The sequence below is a fragment of the Coffea eugenioides genome, chromosome 9, assembly GCF_003713205.1.
Source record: "Coffea eugenioides isolate CCC68of chromosome 9, Ceug_1.0, whole genome shotgun sequence".
In the NCBI taxonomy this organism is placed as follows: Eukaryota; Viridiplantae; Streptophyta; class Magnoliopsida; order Gentianales; family Rubiaceae; genus Coffea; species Coffea eugenioides.
In genome coordinates, this window is record NC_040043.1 from 13,767,183 (window position 1) to 13,787,682 (window position 20,500).

The window sequence follows — 20,500 nt, forward strand, 5'->3', positions numbered from 1 at the left end:
CCAGTCAGCATGTCCGCTCTGACACCTGCTGCTCCCATGAATTTTTTGCAGAATTTTTTGCAGACAAGTTTCTAGTGGAATTTTTAATTATGCGGACGTGCCCAGTTAGCACGGCCGCTATAGAATGAGAAACACCCCCTATTAGAGGTACATTTGACGGATTATTTTTTTTTTAACGTATAATCTAAGAAATTAGCCAAAAGACACCTGGAGCTTTACGGGCACATATTGGGAGCAGAAGACATAGTATTCTATATTGGAACACGTGTAAAGATTTGTAATATAATAATTTTTGTAATGTAGTATGGATTTGTCATATTTTGTATTATTTTGAATGATTATGATTTTGATATGTTTTTCTATTGGTAGAGTAAGTAATTGTTTTGCAATTTTTTGGTATTTTTATTGTTTACGGTATATTTATGTTTTGTCTAATTGTGATTTGATTATTGGTTCTAATTAATTTTATGCTAGCGAAAGTTGCGAGAAACTTGTAAAGAGTAATTTGGCAGCCAAAGTTGGTGACTTGTTTGCCTATCATTTTTTTTTTTTTTTTGCTATATTTGGATGGATATAGTAGCTATGGATGGATACAGTAGCATTTTTTTTGTTTCTGAAATCCAAACACAATGAACCAACATAATACGGCAGACCATAAAAGATTTCGCAAAAACCGTGAGAGGTCCAAGAAATCTGGGCAGGCATATGCAGAAGGCAACGGGCCAACCACTACTTGCAATAAAAAGACGGAAAAGGCCAAAATCTGCAGAGAAACAACAACGAAACCAGTGTAAAAGGGTAAAATTGGAATAAGGCGACCAAAATTTAGAACCTGTGGCTGACAAGCATGAAACAGAGATGACCCCACAATGACTTCCATCACACCTACAAAGACAAATGAAGACAAAATCAACGCTCAAATTACAAAATAACCAGCGGAATCACTGTAGCAAGGCCTTCCGCGCCTTATGTAGTTAGAGATATTCTTTTCACGATCGGTCAACGCGAGGTGTCTAGTTTGTTTCCATGACAATCCTGTTGCCCAACATGAATATTGGATCCTCCCTTACAACTTGTAACTCCTTAAATTTCTCGTATATCCCCAGTTATAATTTGCCTTTTGTCTGGACTCCCTCCAACCTTATTTCACACTTCTAAATTAACTCCTCGATTGAGTCCAATAAGAAAAACACCATTTTTGAGTTTTACATTAGAAAAGTAAAAACTTCTTAAAACAAGTAAAACTTCATCACTACTTGATTAAAGTTGGTTAGATAACATATTTGAAACGTTTATTGTGTTTGTTACGAAGAAGAAAACTTTCTAATTGAAATTTACTATTCATAGTGAACTTCTTTCTTATCTTGAGTTTTGGAGCAAATGAATTGTCTTTCACTAAGTAGACAATTAAACTACACTAGCACCTTACACTATCAAAAAATAAAAATAAAAAAGCATAATCACCATACCTTTCTTATTCTAATTAATACTCCGCAGATGCAAAATTCGAATGTTAAAATCTAATAGCTAAGCTAGAACACAATAATAAAACCTTATATGCTTAATTAAAATTCCAATCAAGAAAGACTTTCTATACCTAAAGCTAATTATACATTTTGGAATAGAAAAAGAATGTTATTTATAATGTAGAAGGATAAACTAAATTTTGTGGGATGCCTTAGCAATTCAACTAATGCTTAAAGTAAGCATATAAACTAATGGCTTGTTTGGATTGCATTTTTCTAGATTTTTTGTAGAAAAATTATTGTAGCGATTTGATATATGTAAGTAAAAGGTGATTGAAAAATATGTTTACGGAAAATTGCTGTCCAAACAAGGCCTTCCTCTCTCCCAATATCTCTTCTCCCATCAGACAACAACGAAGTGCTTTTAAAAACTTGAGGGTGAGCAAATACGATAATTACTAAATTACCAACCGAAATCAATTTGAATTTGATGATTTGAAGTCGGTAATTCGATAATTTGATCGGTAAATCGGGGGTACCGAATTAGTAATTATCGAATTTGGGTCGAAATCGGATTTGAGGTTACTGAATTCAGCTTTATCGAATTCAAATTTATTTCCGTAAAACGGTACAATTTTGCTGTTTTCAAATTCGAATTCCGATTCAAGTGTAATATGAAACAAATGTTACAACTCTTCCATACCCTAAGTCCCCAACTCTTCGTTCTGTTTCTTCTGCTTTCTCATTCCTTTGCACCGTCGCCGCACCTGATTCCACAGACAAAGCTATGAAGAAGACCACACCTCTCTCTCTTTCTCCATAGACCATGCCTCTCTCTTTTTCTCCATCTCGGCTCTCATTGCACGGTCCACAATCCACATCTCACTGGCTCACTCCAATCCCAGTTTCACTCATAAAGCCTCCAGCAAACCAGCAGCACCAGGACTATGGATCGCCAGTGTTGAAGCCTAAAGGTAAGTTTAATACTTTAGTTGCCCTAATTTCGTTAATAAGTTGCTCTAATTTCAAATTTTAATTGATTTGAAGCATGTGAATTTTGGGTGAAACCGAAACCTTAGAGGGAGAGGTTAAATGGGTGATTTTTGAAGCATGTGTAATTTTTGATGAATAATGAAGCTGCGGTCGATCTAATGCTAAAACTTGTTTATTAATTTCATATGGAATTATGTAAGTAAAATTAAAGCTATGGTCGAACTACTTTTTGCTATTGCACCAGCATAGTAAATTAGTAATTACTACTGCACCATCAATTATCAACAGATTCTGCTTGACTAAGTTGATTAGTTCTAAACTCTTATTTAATTTTGTAATTGAATTCATATTTATTGATAATTGATTGTTGCACTAAATTGTATAATTTACTTGCTCAGATTTACAAAAAAAAGAAAAAACTGAAACTATGTCTACCGATGCTGAAAGTAATCCAAGTCGTGAAGAGCTGGAATAAGAAGGGCCAGGAACTCTTCCTCCTAGTCCGACTACACAAAGCTGTGAGGAATCTGGTTTTGTCAAGAAAATAGGAGAGTACAAGAAGAGGTCCAAAACTTGGAATCATTTTCATGTAAAGCATGTGCAAGGAGTTCGTCATGCAATCTGCAAATACTGTGAGAAGGACATAGCTGCGGATCCCAAAAGTAATGGTACGACTCCCCTTAATACTCATGTAGCAAAATGTCCTCTAAATCCTAAAAATAAGCCAATTGGTCATGCTACTTTACGTTTGGGTGAAACTGAAACCTTAGAGGGAGAGGTTAAAGGGGCACTTATAAGTTGGAAATTTGATATTGAAGTCATTAGAAAAAGCATAGCTTATATGGTAATTGTTGATGAGTTGCCATTTAAACATGTAGAGGGAAGAGGTTTTCAATATATGATGCAGACTGCTTGTCCATCGTTTAGAATTCCTTCAAGATGGACTATTTCTAGAGATTGTTATCAGTTGTATTTAGATGAAAAAATTAACCTGAAACATCTCTTGAAGAATGACAGTGGCAGAATTTGTCTAACAACAGATTCCTGGACATCCATTCAAAGGATAAACTATATGTGCCTCACTACCCATTTCATAGATAATGATTGGAAACTGAACAAAAAGATCCTAAATTTCTGTCCTATTGCTAGTCACAAGGGAAATGAAATTAGTAAGGCCATAGAAAAATGTCTACTAGAATGGGGAGTTGATGATATTCTAACTGTTACAGTTGACAATGCAAGTTCCAACAATTTAGTTGTCCAATATTTACGAGGAAAACTTCAAAAATGGGGAAAAGCTGTGTTAAGGGGGAAATGGACTCATGTGAGGTGTGTAACTCACATAGTGAATCTAATTGTCAATGATGGCATCAAAAAATTTGGGGATTTAGTTGATTGTATCAGGGCAGTAGTTAGATATTTTACACAGTCACCTTCTAGATTGAAAAAATTCAAGTAGTGTGTTGAAATTGAAAAAATTGAATGTAAAAGATTGCTCAGTTCGGATGTCTCTACTAGGTGGAATTCTACATATCTAATGCTAGATACAGCTCAGAGGTTTGAGCAAGCTTTTGAGAGGTTTGAGGAGCAGAATCCTTATATGCTTCAAGAGTTAGAAAATCTGCCAACAAAATCTGATTGGACAAAAGCTAGATTCTTGGTAATTTTTTTGGAAAACTTTTATTAGCTAACTGTGAAGGTTTCCGGTTCCAAATATGTGACTTCAAATCATTTTTTCACTGATATTAGTCACATTCATGGTATTTTTATTGAAATGGCAGCAAGTGACAATAATGAATTGAGTTCAATGGCAAGATCAATGAAGGAGAAATATGACAAGTATTGGGGGAAAGATTGAAAAGATGAATATGCTGATTTTTATTTTCACCTTGAATTTGTAGTTTGCCAAATGTATGGTGAGTCCGATGGTACAACACTAGCTGGCCTTGCAAAAGATGCAATGTTTGAGCTGTTTAATGAATACAAGATGATTAGCACACCTACCTCACATTTTGCCTATCACGCTTCTTCACTTTCAAATGATTCTCAAAAGAGTAAAACTACATTTCATGGAGATGCCTCTAAAACAATCACTGATAGGTACAAGTTGGAGTTTAAGAAGAGAAAAATGGAACTTGGGGGTAGAGATGCAAAATCTGAATTAGATAAATATTTGAATGAGGAGTGTGAGAAAGATGATGAGAGATTTGATATCTTGTTGTGGTGGAAGGCCAATAGCCTTAGATTCCTAATCCTTTCTAAAGCTGCTCGCAATGTGTCAGTAGTCCCAATTTCTACCGTTGCCTCCAAATCTGCTTTTAGTACCGAAGGTCATTTTTTTGATACATTAGGAGTTCTTTGACTCCTAGAATTGTACAAGGTTTAATATGTGCTCAAGATTGGCTTCAGTCCTCCAAGATAGAATTGAATGTAGAAGAAAATCTAGAAGAGCTTGAAGCCTTTGAATCTGGTAAGCTATCAAATTTCTTATTGTAGAATTTAAAGTATTTCTTTATTTCTAATAATTGCCTTTATGATACTTCATGAATTTTGTTTGCTCTTACAGAGTTGTTGAAGGTGGGAGTTGAACCAACTATAATTGACCTTTGAGAGGTCACAAATGCTGAAGTTTGAGTGTTGAGGGTTGAACCAACTCTTGTTGTAGTTTCTGGACAATGACTCTTCATTTTCGATTATGGATTGTAGTTTATGATTTGTGGACAAGTTAATTTCGAATTTTGTTTTTGCATTATGGACTGTGGAGTGTGAATTTTTAGTTTCACCAGTTTGTAGTTTGTGGATCAGTGAACCAACTACAATGTGTGTTATAGATTGTGGAATATCAGTACTAATTTTAAGTTCATGTTTGTGGCCCAATTACTGTATTGAATTTGGTTAAATTTACTGGCTTTTCTGAAATTCAGTTAAATCAGTAAATAATCGAATTCCGAATTGAAATCAGATTGAATTTGAATTCGAAATTTTCTTTTTCAATTACGAATTAGGTCGAATTTTCCAGATTCATTTACTGAAAATTACCAATTTGAAGTTACCAAATTACCGACTTCGAATTCGATGTTCACCCCTACTTCAATAGCAGCAAAAAATTTCGATCTAGTCACATTAGTTGACAAGATTTCTGGTGATTAGGTTTGGGGTGATTTTGAAGGTAAAAATTATGTATCCCTTCTTGAACCAAAGAAGATGATAAACATTTTGTAATTTTGGATATCTAATTTCAATTTATACCTATCTTTGATAGGAAAAGCTTGAAGATCTTGGGATTAAATACGATTTCAGGTAAAAGTAGTAATTAGGTCTGAATTTCTCTTGAGTTTGAAATTTGATTGGTGGTGGTCAAGGAAGAAATGCTATTTGTCAACGGCCAAAGTAGGTGGAATGTGTAGGAATGGAAAAAAAGGGGAAAAAAGAGGGAAAACGGTTAAAAAAGTATAATATCTTATTCATTTACCCGAACCTAAAATGATTTTTCCAAACAATACATATTGTAATGATAACATAGGCCCGTACTAATTATTTGTATATGATATCAATTCCAATTCCAATTCCAATTGCGGAGCATGAACCAAGCACTCCCTAAAAATCGCTGCTGCTAATAAAAAGAGTGGAATAAACTCATGTTATGAGAAGATGAATATCCAAATATAAAATAATCTTTGCATTTACAATAAAATCTAAAGGATGTGTAGTAGTGCACACTTTTAGTCTAGAGGTAATATTCTCTTTCTATAATCCTTTTTGGTCCAATTGAGCCCTTCCTTTCCCTGATATAGATTAGACTATGAATAAGGGTTACAATTGACAAAAAAAAAAAAAAAAAAAAAAAAAAGTACCTCTAGGCTCTAATAGCAGATGAGTCCCTTCGTTTGTTTTGTACTTGAAGCCTTGAATTGGCTCAAAGAAATAAAAAATAAAAGGAAAACTCCACAACTGTCATAGGTCCAATTTGTCTTTCTTTTACATTATACAACTGGTATAATCGGTGTTTTGTGGCAAGGCTGGGTGCATCCCATCGATTAGCTATCATTTTACATTTGCTGACGGTAAGTTAAATTACAGTCGTTGATAAAAGAATATTCCATTCTTTTCATATGGGAAATCAAAATTTCGAGGGAAAATTTTGAAACATTTTTGAACTAAGTATTTTTTATGAATAAATTTTATATACACTGATAGTGTATATATTATCATCATTTAATTCATGACATGTGTGTAAAAATTAAATTTCAAGTTTAAATTTCGCATAGTATAGGAAAGATTAATCCATTTCTTATTATTAAAGACAGAAAGAGAGAGAGTAGGTATAGTTTAGATTTTTAATTCCTAAGGTTATTATTATTATTTTTTGATTAAGCCTTGCAAATGGAAAAGGAGTAAAGGGGGAGGAGGGGCAGTTTCCTGCAATCGTTCCGAAAGGTTGATGGTCAAGATTTGATAAAAAAAAAAAAATGTAAGATTTAGATTACATCTTATACATCATTTTTTACACTATGTATAGAGCCTACAAATTTTTATTCTATAGTTACACGTTATTGAAAGTGAATTATACCGTGTGCATACAAAATTATATCTTGTGTATTTTGCACAAAATCGATCCAGGAAAGGACCGGTTTAAGAGTCCAACAAAAATTCTCACAATTACCTGATTACCTGATCAAATATCCCTATTAATTACACTGGATCTTGAGGATAAGGGAATGAATTTTTCATTGTGTCTAACCTACCAATCCAAAAAAAAAAAAAAAAAACTCATTTCCGGTTTGAAAATCACAACTTCAACATTCTGATAATCAAATCAGCTGTCAAGGGTCCATTCATAATTAGCCCAAAAGTTTTTTTTCAGATAACCAAGTCAATTAATCATCTCAATAAACAAAACTTCAAAACTTAGTCATCTTTGTCACAAAACATGGTCAATCAATCCAACAACCAATTAAACTATTTAAATTAATCTTTTCAAATTAAGTAGACATCTATGAACTTTGAGCCCCACAAAAGTTTACCAAAACAAAAAGAAAAAAGAAAAAAATCTCCCAAATTACTGCCAAAAATCAGCATATCAAATCCCAACTCCAAAATCCCTAGCCCACAAAAACCCCAACTATATCACAACAAATTATCCTTCCATATTATCAATCGAACAAAAATCTTCCCATTTAAATTGATTCTTATGGTGTGATGTATTCTTGCTACTACTGCTGTTATTTTTGCTACTATTATTTATAGCAGAAAAAAGGGAAAATAATGGATCCAGAGCAGACATTTATCAGGGTTCAAGAACGCTTTTCTGAAATGCTGACTCCCAAAATTAGAGACTTTCTTGAGTACTTGTACCTCTTCATCGCAGTCACTCTCTTCTGTATTCTCGTTGTCATGCACGCCAATTATGTTCAGCAGGTAAACCCTTTTATTTTATGATTTTTTTTTATTTTAAAACTTTTTTTGGGGGATATTTTGCTTGATTTTTGGATTGTTTGATTAGGGAAGAAGTGTTGGAGAAGTGAATATTTGTTCTTTTGTGTGACTAATTTGAGAAATTGGGCTTATGGGTTTTATTTTGTCAGCTAGGTTCTCGAGGAATCTCGTGATATTATGGGAATTGATCAGAACTAACCTTAGATTGCACTTTCTTGAATAATAGAATTATAGGGGTTTATTTTTAAAGAATTATAGGGGCTTTTTGTTTTCAGAGTGTTATTGTTTTTACTTGTTATAGGCCAATTATGTTGAACAGTATAAAAAAGGGGAATTTTTAAGATGCTTAACATCATCACCAGTTGATTGCCCGGGTTTTTAGTTTTTTTCCCACAAATTCTTAAGTCAGCTGCTTTTTTACCTTATTGTGTTGAAATGGCAGAAGGGCCTTGTTGATTACTCAAATGGAAGTAGGGAATTGTTAAGAACTGTAAAAGATTTACGAGTGTGAGGGGTTAAAAAATCTAAAATGCAATAAATGCTCTCAGAACCAACTTTAGATAAAACTCTGTTGGTGTAGCATCAGAGCAGACTAATTATGGTTGTGCAGCTGTATGGAAATGGGGAGTGGGGCTTCAGGCTGCCAGCCACCTTCATATGATCAAATGTTTAATCAGTGTTGCTAGAAGCAATCCCATTTCTTGCTTGGCTCAATTGGATGCCATAGGATTGCTGTATTCAGGAACACTTTTGCTTAGTAGATTGCTTTGTAGTCCTATCAATCACAACTGCCACTTTCAGTCCCTTTTTCTCAGTTACCCTCCTTTTTTTCCTTGTTAGTGTTTGTTTGGTATGTCTGGATAATCTGTAATGTAGCTGCCCTTCTCGCATAACTGTTTGGATTATTAGCTGAAGAGGGAGGCCCATTTTTGTGAAAAGTCCTCTCTAGTAAAGTGTGGGAATTCCATATCTAACATATCATAAGTGAATCCTCATTCTATGATATGATTCACATAGAAAATTACTGTAGTTTCCTCATCTGTCACTCTCACATTAAACTCAAGTGATTTTTATTCTCTCTACAACAAACTGACCCAATTGTGTACAATCTACTGTCTTTTTACTGTACTGATCCTTTAGAATCACGTTTATGTTTAATGTTGTGAATTTCCATTGCAATTATACCAGATTTAATATAGCAAATATTTTATCCGTAGCATGTATGAATGATAGATTCGGTGATATGCTTGGACAACTGGGTATGTTTTGCTGAATGATCTAAAACTTTAGTTTTATAAAGTTTAGTTTATTTCATTTACTGCTTCATAATGATTTTCAGTTATAAACCTGTTGTTGTAAATTATTTAGAACTATAGGGCATTGATTTAGGTTGAATGCCATTCCTTTTTCTTAGTTCTCAATCTGGATTTTTTTTCCCTCTCAGCTGAGATTCATATAAACGGTGAATTACTTTGCATCATGGCAATGCTTCTGTATCTCCAATCCTCCTCCTATTGATACAGTAATCATAACATATCTTACTATGGATGCTGTTTGTATTGTGATTTTGGATGTTTTCCCAATGAGTTACACTTTCTTTTCTGCGTCACACTTGTGGGATACTTAGGATTTGGAACTGTTATGAATTTCTTAGGTATTCTTATATACTTTTTCAAGGATTTGTATGAATTTCTTAATTTTTACATATGATATGAGTTTTTTTTTTCTTTTAATCAACTGATCTTTATGTATGTCTCAGGATGTCTGTTTGTCATGTTTGTGTTTTGTGTGTTCTTTATGTTCTGGGATTTGTTGGTTTTGGAGTTGCTGTTTTTGTTTGGTGCTTTTTAGTTGAATTGCCTCCTTGTCCTGTAATAAAAGTGTGGAAGTTGACATTATTTCTCCTTTTTTTTTTGCCACTGAATGAAGCCTGGTTGCTCAAGCGAACTTCCAAAAGTGAACGTGTCAGAAGCTCAGCTTATTCAGATCAAGGTATGATCTTTCTACTCTCTCTCTATCTACACTTGTTTTCCTGGTAACACGGTGATAGCACCATAATCAAAATGACAGCAGATGTAGTTTTCTGTGGCCAGGGATTTTATGTGCAGTTTCTTAATCCTTTGGTCTTTTTGATTACTAGCTTGTTCGTTGGGGCTACCTATGTAGGATTCATTCATTGGATTCTTGAAGTACTTGATTTATACTAGTCTGATTAGATTTCTGGATTGATGTCAATAGGTTGAAGTGGCATGTTGATGGTCCACTAAACTAGAGAAAAATGAAGAAGATAAAGTGGTCTTCAGATTTCCTTATTTATTGAATCTAATTATATATGCTTAAAAGGATTTGGGTGCAATGACAATTTGTAACTAAGAATTTGGTGTATCTATTTTCTGGACATCTTGCTCCTCTTGTTTTATTTAAGGGGTGCACAGTGAGTGGTTGATCTCTTATGCATATAAGGCTGTGTTTCTAGTAAATTCACTTCAAGTGGATTTTCTTTCAACAAAATCTTCCCTTAAAATCTTGCATATGTAAATTAAATCAACCTCAGTCTTGGTTGAATGGTTCAGTATGAGTGTTGTACCATGAAAATCAGTAACATTTATTTAGCATCTTTGTGAAGATTAAAGCTGCAAGGGTACTTTTGCATACTGAATAAGGTAGAAACAATAGTATAAGCATTGTAGTTTAAATACTAAACCATGTTTTTTTGCTCTGACTAGATTCCTTATGAGGCATATGCCTTGTATAGTTTGCATTTTTGGAGGAAAGTTCTTTTGGGTTTTTTTGGGAGAATATTCCCTTAACACATTTCCCTACCACCTTTTTACCTCATACGCATTACATCTCAAGACAGCGTTGGTGTTATTTTTCCGAAAAAAAAACTCCAATAACTCATAAAGCGCAATCCAAGTTGGAGCTTAGAAACCCCGAACAAAATCCAATGTCTCTATTTACCTAAACAGGATTAAAGCCTACAAAAGAGATCTGACACTAATGTTATGTGTAAGTTTCTTGAATGCTGATCTGCATTTTTTTTTTTTGGGTTCTGGAGTGGATAAATTGATTGATATTACTTACTTTGGATTGACCTAGGATACCCTTTCATTGAGCATATTATATGTTTTTCGAGGTTTGATCAGGTCAAGCTAAAGTTTTGTATTGTGTATTTTTTTTTGATGATCTTGATCGATATATAAATCCTATTTTGGTTAGAATGTGTTTAGACACCATGCAGTGTTTGGAGTAGTTTAGCATTTTCAGCATGCCTATTGCTTCAAATGAAAATTAAGGTAGCAAAGGGGTAACTGCATAGCCATCAACTTAGGAATTATTTCCTTATTGTTTAAGTTTGAAACTCAGTCAGACAGTATTCATGAGACTCTATAGCCCTACAAGGGGCTGGAAAGGATTTTGATTTCTAGTTCACTTTGTTTTTTCTGGGGCTTGTTGTTCATGTGAATGGTGCCATGCAGCTCAACTAAATAGAATTTCCAATGTCAACAGAAGTAAATGAGTTTATACTACTTATTAATAGAAGCTAAAACAGATAGGAAAATAACGAAATGGGGGCAGCATTGTATAGAATTATTAATTCTGATTATGTTTTTGACTTTTATCTAATTTATAATCAAAGATAATGATTGGCAATCGTTTATTAGCATGGAAGATGACTTGATTCACATTATATTTGCACCATTCATCATAAAAATAAAACTTCAATATAAGAACAAAATTTCATGGAAGATTATGGTTATTGGCTTGGCAACACTAACTCTGTAGGAAAAGGGTCATTTTTCTTGACAAAGAGTTATGGTTTTAATATGCTTGTTTAAGGATATATTGCTCCATTCTGAGACCCTCTCAAAGCTGGATTTTGTGTGTTTCTCTTTGTGCATGTGCATTTGCATGATTTTTCGCCATAGTAGTGTTGGATTATGAAATTTATGAGTCAGTCAGAAGTTGCCCACTACTTGTATTCATAAAGTTAACTCCTGTGACCGCTAATGGGCAGTGCACCATTGTTGAATATGTGGTTAAGTTGTCATCATTAAGGCACTTCTTGTTTCTAGTGCAGATCACTAGTGATGGCTTATGGACGTGGAATGAGTCTGAATACAATGAAATCAATGGTCTTGAGGGCCGATATGCTGATGGAAAATCAGAAGTTGAAAGTGCGAATGGAGACGAGCCTACTATTTTATCTGCAAAGTTAGGGTTGGACTGGCTTACTTCTGGTGCTATTAGGGACAAATCTCCATTGAAGTTATGGAGGACTTATGGTGAATTTTTGGAATCTCAAGCAGAAGGCTCTACAGTGGGTGAAGGTTTGGAACAATCTGCAGATGATGGTGTCCACAAAATCAACAAAGATGCATCACATAGTAGGTTTTACATGTCACCAAAAGAATCACTTAAAGCAGCAATTGTTCACCTGGGCAGAAAATGGCATGGGCGGGTATCTTTCCTCTGGAGAATTGTAAAACGAATTCTTGGAGGTTTATGGGTGAGCTTTGACTAAAAATTTATTTTTTTATTTATTTTTTGTGTTGGTGGAAACTTTGTTATGAATTATGGGAGTCTTGTCTTGTAAAGATCTAGAGAGGTTTTGGCCTTAATCTCTCTTTCTTTTCTCATGTTTTCTTAAGGCAGAAAAAAATGTCCACAGTATGAGTTTACTTGCCAAAACTTTGTATGATGCGCTGAGAGTTTCAGTTCATCATGACAATAATCAAGGCAAAATTATTTTTGTCAGATGAATTACATTTTTGCTTTGACCTTGTGCGGCACTGGAGGTTCGCTCTCCAACTCTTAAATTACAAAGACTGTTGTTTTGGATGTCAATGGTTTGGCATGCAAGTGTATCATCTCAGTCAAGTTGGATTTTTTCTGCACAAGGTTATTGAGATGTGTCATACTGTTTTGTACCCTGGGTGTTGAAAGGCGGGATCTAAAACTTAATATTGGGCTTATGATGATGATGAACTTGTTGGATTTGGGGGTTAAACTGATTATGATAGATGTGCATGGTGATAATCCTAGTCTACTGGAAGGAAATGTCAAGCTATACGAACAGTATAGGAATTCTTTTAGTTTTATGGTTTAATGTTGCTGTCTTTACCATAAGTTCCTGATTGCGTTGACATAAAAATTATGTCTATACTATCTGCGGTTCACTCTGAATATATCTGTTATACTTCATGTTGTAATGCATTTATAGGTTCCCCTTTTTGAATCTAAACAGGACTTTCTTTGCTTCATTGTCTATGTTTAGGACATATCTGGAATAAACTTGAATCTTGATATCCCGAAGTGGCTAAAAATCCTTCATTTAGACAGGCTGAATGCGTATGCAGGTAACATTTTCCTTTCTCTTTAGTTTGTGCATTATTATAGTCCAAGGATGCTTATATATTATCAAATGTGAAAGCTCATTCCAAGGTCACATCATCTGGAAAGCAGCCTTTATTTTTCTGCGGCTAGTCTGTGCAATCTATTAAAAAAAGTATTTCTTGGAAAAACATAAAAAGTGGGGTATAACTTTCTTGCAATAGGATAGACAAAAAGGGAATCCTCATTGCTTAAAAGGAAGGGGAACTGGAAGATACATACTTCAAATACTATCGATTGAATATGCCTGCTGAATGAACCTGAGAACTATGCTTCTTGAGTCACCAATCCAAGGTTGCAGAGCATTTGTTTTAAAATGCTAGGAATGGTGCATCTGGCATGCCTTTGCTGAGAATAATGGAAGAGTTAAGATTCTTCCTGAAGCGAGTGTTTTCTTGGTATAACTTTCTATTAATCTCCAAGATGAAAATGTAATTAGTGTGGATATCACAAAGTACGCCTCCAATTATGAAGGACAGTTATGCTGGCCTCCATCTCACTCAAACAGAGAAAAGAAAATGAGGCCATTTTTGGGTTAGATTATGCATTACGAATTCTTGATTAAAAGTCTAGAATGGGGTCTTTTGTTGCTTGAGCTAAACACATAGGTATTCATGATTTCTTTCTGCACCTCTAGGTTGACTGGAGTCTTACAAATTTGTTTATCTTTCTTTTCACTTGTTGCTTCTTGTTTCTTTTGGTATTTGATCAACTGCCGTGGTTCCAATTCATAAAGAAAACGATAAGAAAAATACTAGTAAAAAACAGTGACCTAGTAAGCAGTAAGACATATACTGCATCATATAAATTATGAAGAAATTTAAATGGAGAAAATACCTTGCATGTACACTCTAAATCGGTTTTCTTTCCCCTTCCTACCAATCAAGCTCTCCCTCTTTGAGGCGTTCTATGTCTTGGGTATGGAAAAGAGAGAGAGATGAACTTCCAAGGCTGTTAAAATGAAGAAGCTGAAATTTAATTTGAAGGACATGCAATATTTATTGGGAATGCAAATACAATGTGAGAGTGAAGAAGCCTAATATTCTATCAAATTCATATTCTATTTTGATTCGTGAAATATATGTACCCTTATATTCACTGAGAAGTTTATAATTGGAGTACAACTATATCGACAAAAAAACTTGAGAAACAAATGCATCTGAAATAGGATGGGAATTAACCGTTTCTCCGTGTGTGGGGTTTTATGTGTATGTGAGGGACTGAGGGGGGAAGAGAAGAGAAGGGAAAGAAGTAGAAAGAGTATGACTGATTTGAAGAGAAGTAAAGTTGAAAAGAGAGGGCTTGGAAGAAAGAATAATAGGAAATAATGAGAGTGAATTGAAGAGAATAAACCTTCACTAGTGAAGATTATAGTTCACTTTACTTTTGCAGGAGAATATTAAAAAATATGCTTTAGATGTTAGAATCCACTTTGCCCAAGTGACTAAAATGTAAAGTGATTTAGGAGAATTTCTTCTCAGGTGCAAGGACAAAGCACCTAAAACATAACAGGTATGAATCTTGGTTTGGTAATTGGGCGAATCTTTAGCTTGATTTCTGGATTTGACTGCCTAATGCATCGAATATATGATGTTTACCTTTTCTGATGACACCAGTAGTATGAGGAGAGAGATTGTGGGGGCCGGGGGGGGGGGAACAGGTTGACTGGATCAGTGATAGGACAGAAAGAGATTTTTTCAATGAAAGAAATTCTGTAAGATCAAGTAGACAAGAAGATCTACAAATTAAATGTGAGATTGTGGGGTTTTGAGGAAAGAAAAAACTCATTGGATGTGGGAGACAGAAGTATTTATAGAATATAATATCTGCATGGATAGAAGGAAAGTTGCCTAATTGTGTATTTACAATGTTATGTAGATGAATGCTTTCCAATTTACTACAGAATCCACACCACGACAAGTTGGGTATAGACTACAGAGATACCTATGATATTCCACACGGCTGTCTTTTGCCATGTGTAGTCAGTTAACTTTGTTTTCTGAAGTCTTTAGTAGTGAATCCCTTTTTATACTTAGCCTACTTGGTCTTAATAGTTCTCTTAGTCAACTATTAGCTTCTCAATTCTGTTTGGATATTACATCACTGAAGCTAAGAAATGTTAAAACCATTAAACCATTATGTGTCTCTTTTTTACAATGTACGTATGCATATGCATGGATGTGCATATGCATATACATCCATACATATGTATATATACAGATATGTATATTGTAATGAAGTTCTTGTCTTCTAGCATTTTGGTAATATCTTTCATGCCTTAGCTTTTGCTTGTTTTTGAAATATCAGTGCATTGGCTTGGAAAAAGAAGCAATGTATTCGAACCAACTTATTTATACACGATGGAGAAGGTAATCCTCATTACTGTTTAGTTCCTCACAATTAAATATACTGACTGTATATGAGGTTAACTAAAGTTCTAAAGTCCTTCCCATTTTATTTAAAAAGTTGGATGATTTGTTGCTTTAGGGGTACTTTTTGCTGCCTGAAGAAGCCAGAATAAGGCACAACATACGCACCATAAATGTTAGCATCTCAGCATGGCATCCCTGCTTTGGAAACAGGTAAGATCTTTAATATGTCTTCTTGTTCCTTGGTCACTTCTTTGGTGATATCATTTGAACTTTCAGTCCTTTCTTTTCATAAGAAGAATAGCTAGTGGTTGGCCATTTTGGGGCAAGGATATCATTTATGATGAAGTTTTATCTATGTATTGAATTCTGGTAAATCATAGTCATGGTTTGGGTCAAGCCACCAAACTTTTGAGAGAAAATGCTAACCCTGTAAAATGTATATATATATAGATTGTTTTTCTTTTCCTTTTGTTTTGTAATATTTATGAACCTCTTATTGGGAACTCAGAAAGGTTTGTCAGTTGCTCTTGTTTATAGATGGATTTCATATAGCAGTTCTAAAATTTATGTCATATGCTACAAGCAGCTGATATATGATTAATTCTGTGCCTTATGCAGTAGTGTTGACTAAAAAGTTACTAATTTATGTGCAACAAGTGAGAAATTCTCTGCTTAATATGTTTTCTAGATGCATTAACATATGAGGCGTTTATGAAAAAAAATGTTTTTCTTTAACTTTCTTTAACTATTCTAAAGCCACTTAAAACAGGTGATTCTTGGTAAACCTGTTCAAAATTTGAAAGGATATTTTTCTTTGAATGTTCTGGAAATTAAAATCTGTTGTCCATAAGAAAATTTGAATGTATTAGTAGCCCTGTAGCTTGTAGAATGAGCATTTTTGTTTTTCTTATTCTAAGTGTAGAATAAGCTAGAAAAAGATGTCAAGAGCGTATATCATATTGAGTCAACTTTTGGTTTGAAGATCTTGAATACTCTTACTCTGAGCGGACAAAAAGAGAACAGACCTAGATACAAATAAACAACTGTTTATTTTGTTAAGCCTGATTTGTACTGTGAAGCATATGCGCACAAAAATTCCCACCAGTATACTTTTATGTAATTTTTTTTTCTGTTCCTTTCAGGTGGCAGCAACTTTTGATTAACAGACTGGTAGGATATGATACTATTCTAATGAATAGTCTATTGAACTCTCCTGGTCAAGGTAATAAATGATCTCAAACTTGTTTTCTCTAAATCTCCTCAGTTTCTTTCTGTTTTCCACAAGAATTTATTGTTCTCTGCACCTTATAGATCCTGGCTTTTAGCTTCTTGTTAACTCAGTGATATGTGACTAAGAAAAAAAGTGAAAAGTCATATTTCTATCTTCTGTTTGTCTTAAGGTGGATGGTCTGTGTATCAAATGACTCTCCTTCTGTAAATATTTAATTGCAATTTTTTATTCCTTTTAATTTCGAAACCTTGGTAGACTTTAGATTCTGAAAGTAATGTTTCTTGTTTTCTCATTTGTCTGAGATTTGTTCAGTGTTTAGTATTGAAAGCATAACAGGTGCTGGATTGCTTCTGGACATTCTGACAATTATTTTACAATTTTAATGCAGGATATATTTACAATTACCAAACAAATGAGTTCTATAATCTTACTTATGCTCACAAGCAACCAGAAAGTTCTGCTAGATTTGGAGGTTGGTTACTTAAGCCATTCTCCTGTGATAATTCATGCGTTGCTCTTGTTCTGACAGTTAAAGATCTGCTAAATTAATTTGCATGTCCTTTATAATATATGAGCAACAAATTTTCCTGAAAGGTTTCTAAGCTGATTAGTTAGTTCGTAGGGATGAACATCACCCTCAAAATTAAAAATTAAGGCTAGGCTGCAGGAAAATCAGCTTGACAATCTTGTTTTGGAGCTCTTCAGTCAATGGTGTTGCTATTGTGTTAGCACTCGCCTGTTGAAGGTGTGAATTGTAATGGAGAATATATCCATCTTGTTGACTTAGATGTGAGACATCAAATATATGAAGCTGCAAATCTTTGAAATATCAGTATTATTCTCAGTTCACACTTTCCGATATCTAAAATTTTTGGTTGGCTGCTCTCTGTTTCCTGCAGATTATCTTGTTACCAAATGTGGTGTGCTGATGATGTCACTTTTTGTTTTCTTCACAACTACAATGTCAGTTTCCTTTACATTGAGAGAGACACAAACCCGCATGCTGAAGTTCACAGGTTTCTTTTTGATCCATTATCTGTTGTCTTGAAAACTTGGTTGGCTTTGGTGCTTTCCAATTTGGAGCACCAGATTGCACTTTTGATCAATTAATAATGTCCTGTTCATTGTTGACCAAGGATTTGTATCAAGAGTTGAATGTCAAAGCTTGGTAGCATTCTAATTACTTTGAACCCCTCAACATATGGATAACGGTCAGAGTGCTCATATTTTAGTTCCCGTCTTCCATCATTTATGAATTTTCTTTCATCCTGCAGTGCAACTCCAGCATCATGCTCGACATAGGCTTCCAACATTCCAATTGATATTTGTCCACGTGATTGAATCCCTTGTTTTTGTACCAGTAAGTGCAGCTTATGAAATTATTTTATTGGTTGAATTTCTCCTTTTGTATTCTTTATTTGGGAATTTTGATGTGCTAAATTAGAAATCATTTTACTTTTTGCAGATAATGATTGGCATCCTATTCTTCCTGTTTGAATTTTACGATGATCAACTATTGGCTTTTATGGTTTTGATTCTTGTTTGGCTCTGTGAACTTTTCACCTTGATCAGGTTCCCCACCCTTCTTCTCTCTCTCTCTCTCTCTCTCTCTTTCTCTCTCTCTCTCTCTCTCTCTCTGCACAAGTAGTTAAATCACTAAGCATGTTGTACAATAAGATCCTGTGATAATGAAATGGTGGTCCAAGTTTCAATTATGTCTGAAGGTTTAGTACTATTGCAGCTTCTTTAGCAGAAATTTAACCATGTTAGAACCTTGCACGGATGGAAGGTTATTACGCTTAGCATTTTATTAGTTTTGCTTTCATTCTTAAAATGTCTAGTTGAGATAATAATTTGGACAAATAGACATTTGCATGTCTGACTTGATCTACCTTTAAATTCGTTTTCTAAGACAATTCTGGTTTCTTTTTCCTTGCAGTGTCCGCACACCAATATCAATGAAATTCTTTCCTCGCTTCTTTCTACTCTATTTTCTGGTGTTTCACATATACTTCTTCTCATATACCTATGGTATGGCTGGAACGCATTATTTAACTGGATTTGGCTTTTGCTCCAGTGCACTTCTTCTTATTTGGTGTATCTTTTTTTGCAAGGTTTTTCATATCTAGCGCTTTCAACAACAGCAGCTTTTATGCAACACCTTATCCTCTACTTCTGGAATCGTTTTGAGGTAATATATTCTTCATAATTCAAATAGCAACTTAACCGTAAATAGGTGTAATACATTGCTTTACTCAACACAATGTGCATTTGAATATACAAATTGTGATAGGTTTAATTTAATAAGGAAATAAATAATGGACAACAGAATGGCTACATATTGGATCTGTTGCACCAGCCATAATGATGCAAACAACAACAGAATGAATTTAGCAGAAAATATTGCAAACCTCGTGATGAATAATTCATGTTAACTTTATAGTGGTTTAGATGTGTAATATTCTTTTTTCCTTACTTTTTTCCACACTATAACATGCAAAGGTTCCAGCCCTGCAAAGGTTTGTACAAAACCGGAGGTCACACTTTCAGCAGCATCCAGACTTTCACATTACGTCCTCCACAATTCTTGCTTCAACACTTCATATCACAAGATTAAACACAAGGAACTCAGGAGCAATTAATTCGGAGTTGGCTTCTGGGCCCGGGCTTCGAGCTGGTGTGGGCCCAGCAGTGCCTGTAAATGGTCCAGCTGAATTTTCTGAATTTCAAGAACGCCCAGATAATGGAAACCCAGACAGGTTGGGCAATCCTCTCCAGCTAGATGGGCAGCAGGATCTTCGCCAATCAGAAGCCGGTGGTAACCCTGGGTCAATGAATTCCTTCAGTTCTTTGTTGTTATGGATTCTAGGAGGGGCTTCTTCTGAAGGCCTTAATTCTTTCCTGTCTATATTTCGAGATTTAAGAGATCAGGGCCAAGTTTTCACTGGATCTCCCCAGCAGGAAAACCATGTAGCACAGAATCCGGAATAAATAACAGAAAATTTGCAAATTGAGCAGCTTGACCATTCGAGTTGTGCTTTGCAGGGGAGCTATTTCAAGCAGGCTTCAGTGTACAGGTTTTAGAAGGCTGTGTACATTCTGTAGAGTTGGTATGATATTTCATGTGGTGCTTAAGGGGTGAGATCTAGCAAAAAAGACGATAGGCGAGGGCTTCTTCATTTGCCAACTGTAACATGATTAGCAGAGACTGATGGCAGTAATAGTGGGGTTGATTGTGAATTGTCCTGGTCAAATCATCACCCTCTGTTGACCAGTTTGATTGAGAGATAAAAGGGTGATAACAGCCTACTGAGAACATCTGTAGTGATAGAGAGCTTCTTATATATATATATAGGTAGTGGCTCTCATTTTGCTCCTAGCGCTATTGAATTAAAAGATTCTGAAGTTACTAGCTTTTCAGAGTACTGTTGGGAATGCAACATGCCCTGCCTCTCCTTCCCCAAGCCCATGTGCTGTCTAGACATTTCCTTGTATAATACAAAAGCAAAGCTAATGGATGTGCCTCTTCTTGCTGCTTGGATATTTTCTTGCTGCTTGGATATTAGATGTATATATCCTTTACTCTGTGAGCTGATATAAAAGCCTTG

At 34.8% G+C, this 20,500-nt stretch overlaps 2 protein-coding genes across 2 annotated transcripts; both read left to right on the forward strand.

The window, feature by feature from the left end:
• The first annotated feature begins 2,292 nt into the window (after nt 1-2,292).
• Nucleotides 2,293-4,261, forward strand: LOC113782252 (zinc finger BED domain-containing protein DAYSLEEPER-like). The gene is made up of 4 exons (XM_027328153.1): nt 2,293-2,440; nt 2,939-3,788; nt 3,978-4,119; nt 4,241-4,261. The coding sequence occupies exons 1-4, from the start codon at nt 2,293-2,295 to the stop codon at nt 4,259-4,261; spliced, it is 1,161 nt and encodes a 386-aa protein (XP_027183954.1).
• A 3,225-nt stretch (nt 4,262-7,486) lies between these two features.
• Nucleotides 7,487-20,435, forward strand: LOC113783255 (membralin-like protein At1g60995). The gene is made up of 14 exons (XM_027329339.1): nt 7,487-7,877; nt 9,825-9,887; nt 11,977-12,405; nt 13,174-13,255; nt 15,597-15,658; nt 15,777-15,871; nt 16,804-16,883; nt 17,281-17,364; nt 17,792-17,908; nt 18,167-18,252; nt 18,358-18,464; nt 18,832-18,923; nt 19,007-19,083; nt 19,395-20,435. The coding sequence occupies exons 1-14, from the start codon at nt 7,725-7,727 to the stop codon at nt 19,881-19,883; spliced, it is 2,016 nt and encodes a 671-aa protein (XP_027185140.1). The 5' UTR covers nt 7,487-7,724; the 3' UTR covers nt 19,884-20,435.
• Nucleotides 20,436-20,500: the final 65 nt, after the last annotated feature.

Bases quoted from the DNA above. Each gene is read 5' to 3' on its own strand.
- LOC113782252 (XM_027328153.1), top strand. From the start codon at position 2,293: ATGCCTCTCTCTTTTTCTCCATCTCGGCTCTCATTGCACGGTCCACAA. The intron at 3,789-3,977 runs GTGTGTAACTCA...TGTCTCTACTAG, and splicing joins GGGAAATGGACTCATGTGAG to GTGGAATTCTACATATCTAA. The intron at 4,120-4,240 runs GTAATTTTTTTG...TTGAAATGGCAG, and splicing joins GGACAAAAGCTAGATTCTTG to CAAGTGACAATAATGAATTG.
- LOC113783255 (XM_027329339.1), top strand. From the start codon at position 7,725: ATGGATCCAGAGCAGACATTTATCAGGGTTCAAGAACGCTTTTCTGAA. The intron at 7,878-9,824 runs GTAAACCCTTTT...CACTGAATGAAG, and splicing joins ACGCCAATTATGTTCAGCAG to CCTGGTTGCTCAAGCGAACT. The intron at 15,872-16,803 runs GTAAGATCTTTA...TGTTCCTTTCAG, and splicing joins CATCCCTGCTTTGGAAACAG to GTGGCAGCAACTTTTGATTA.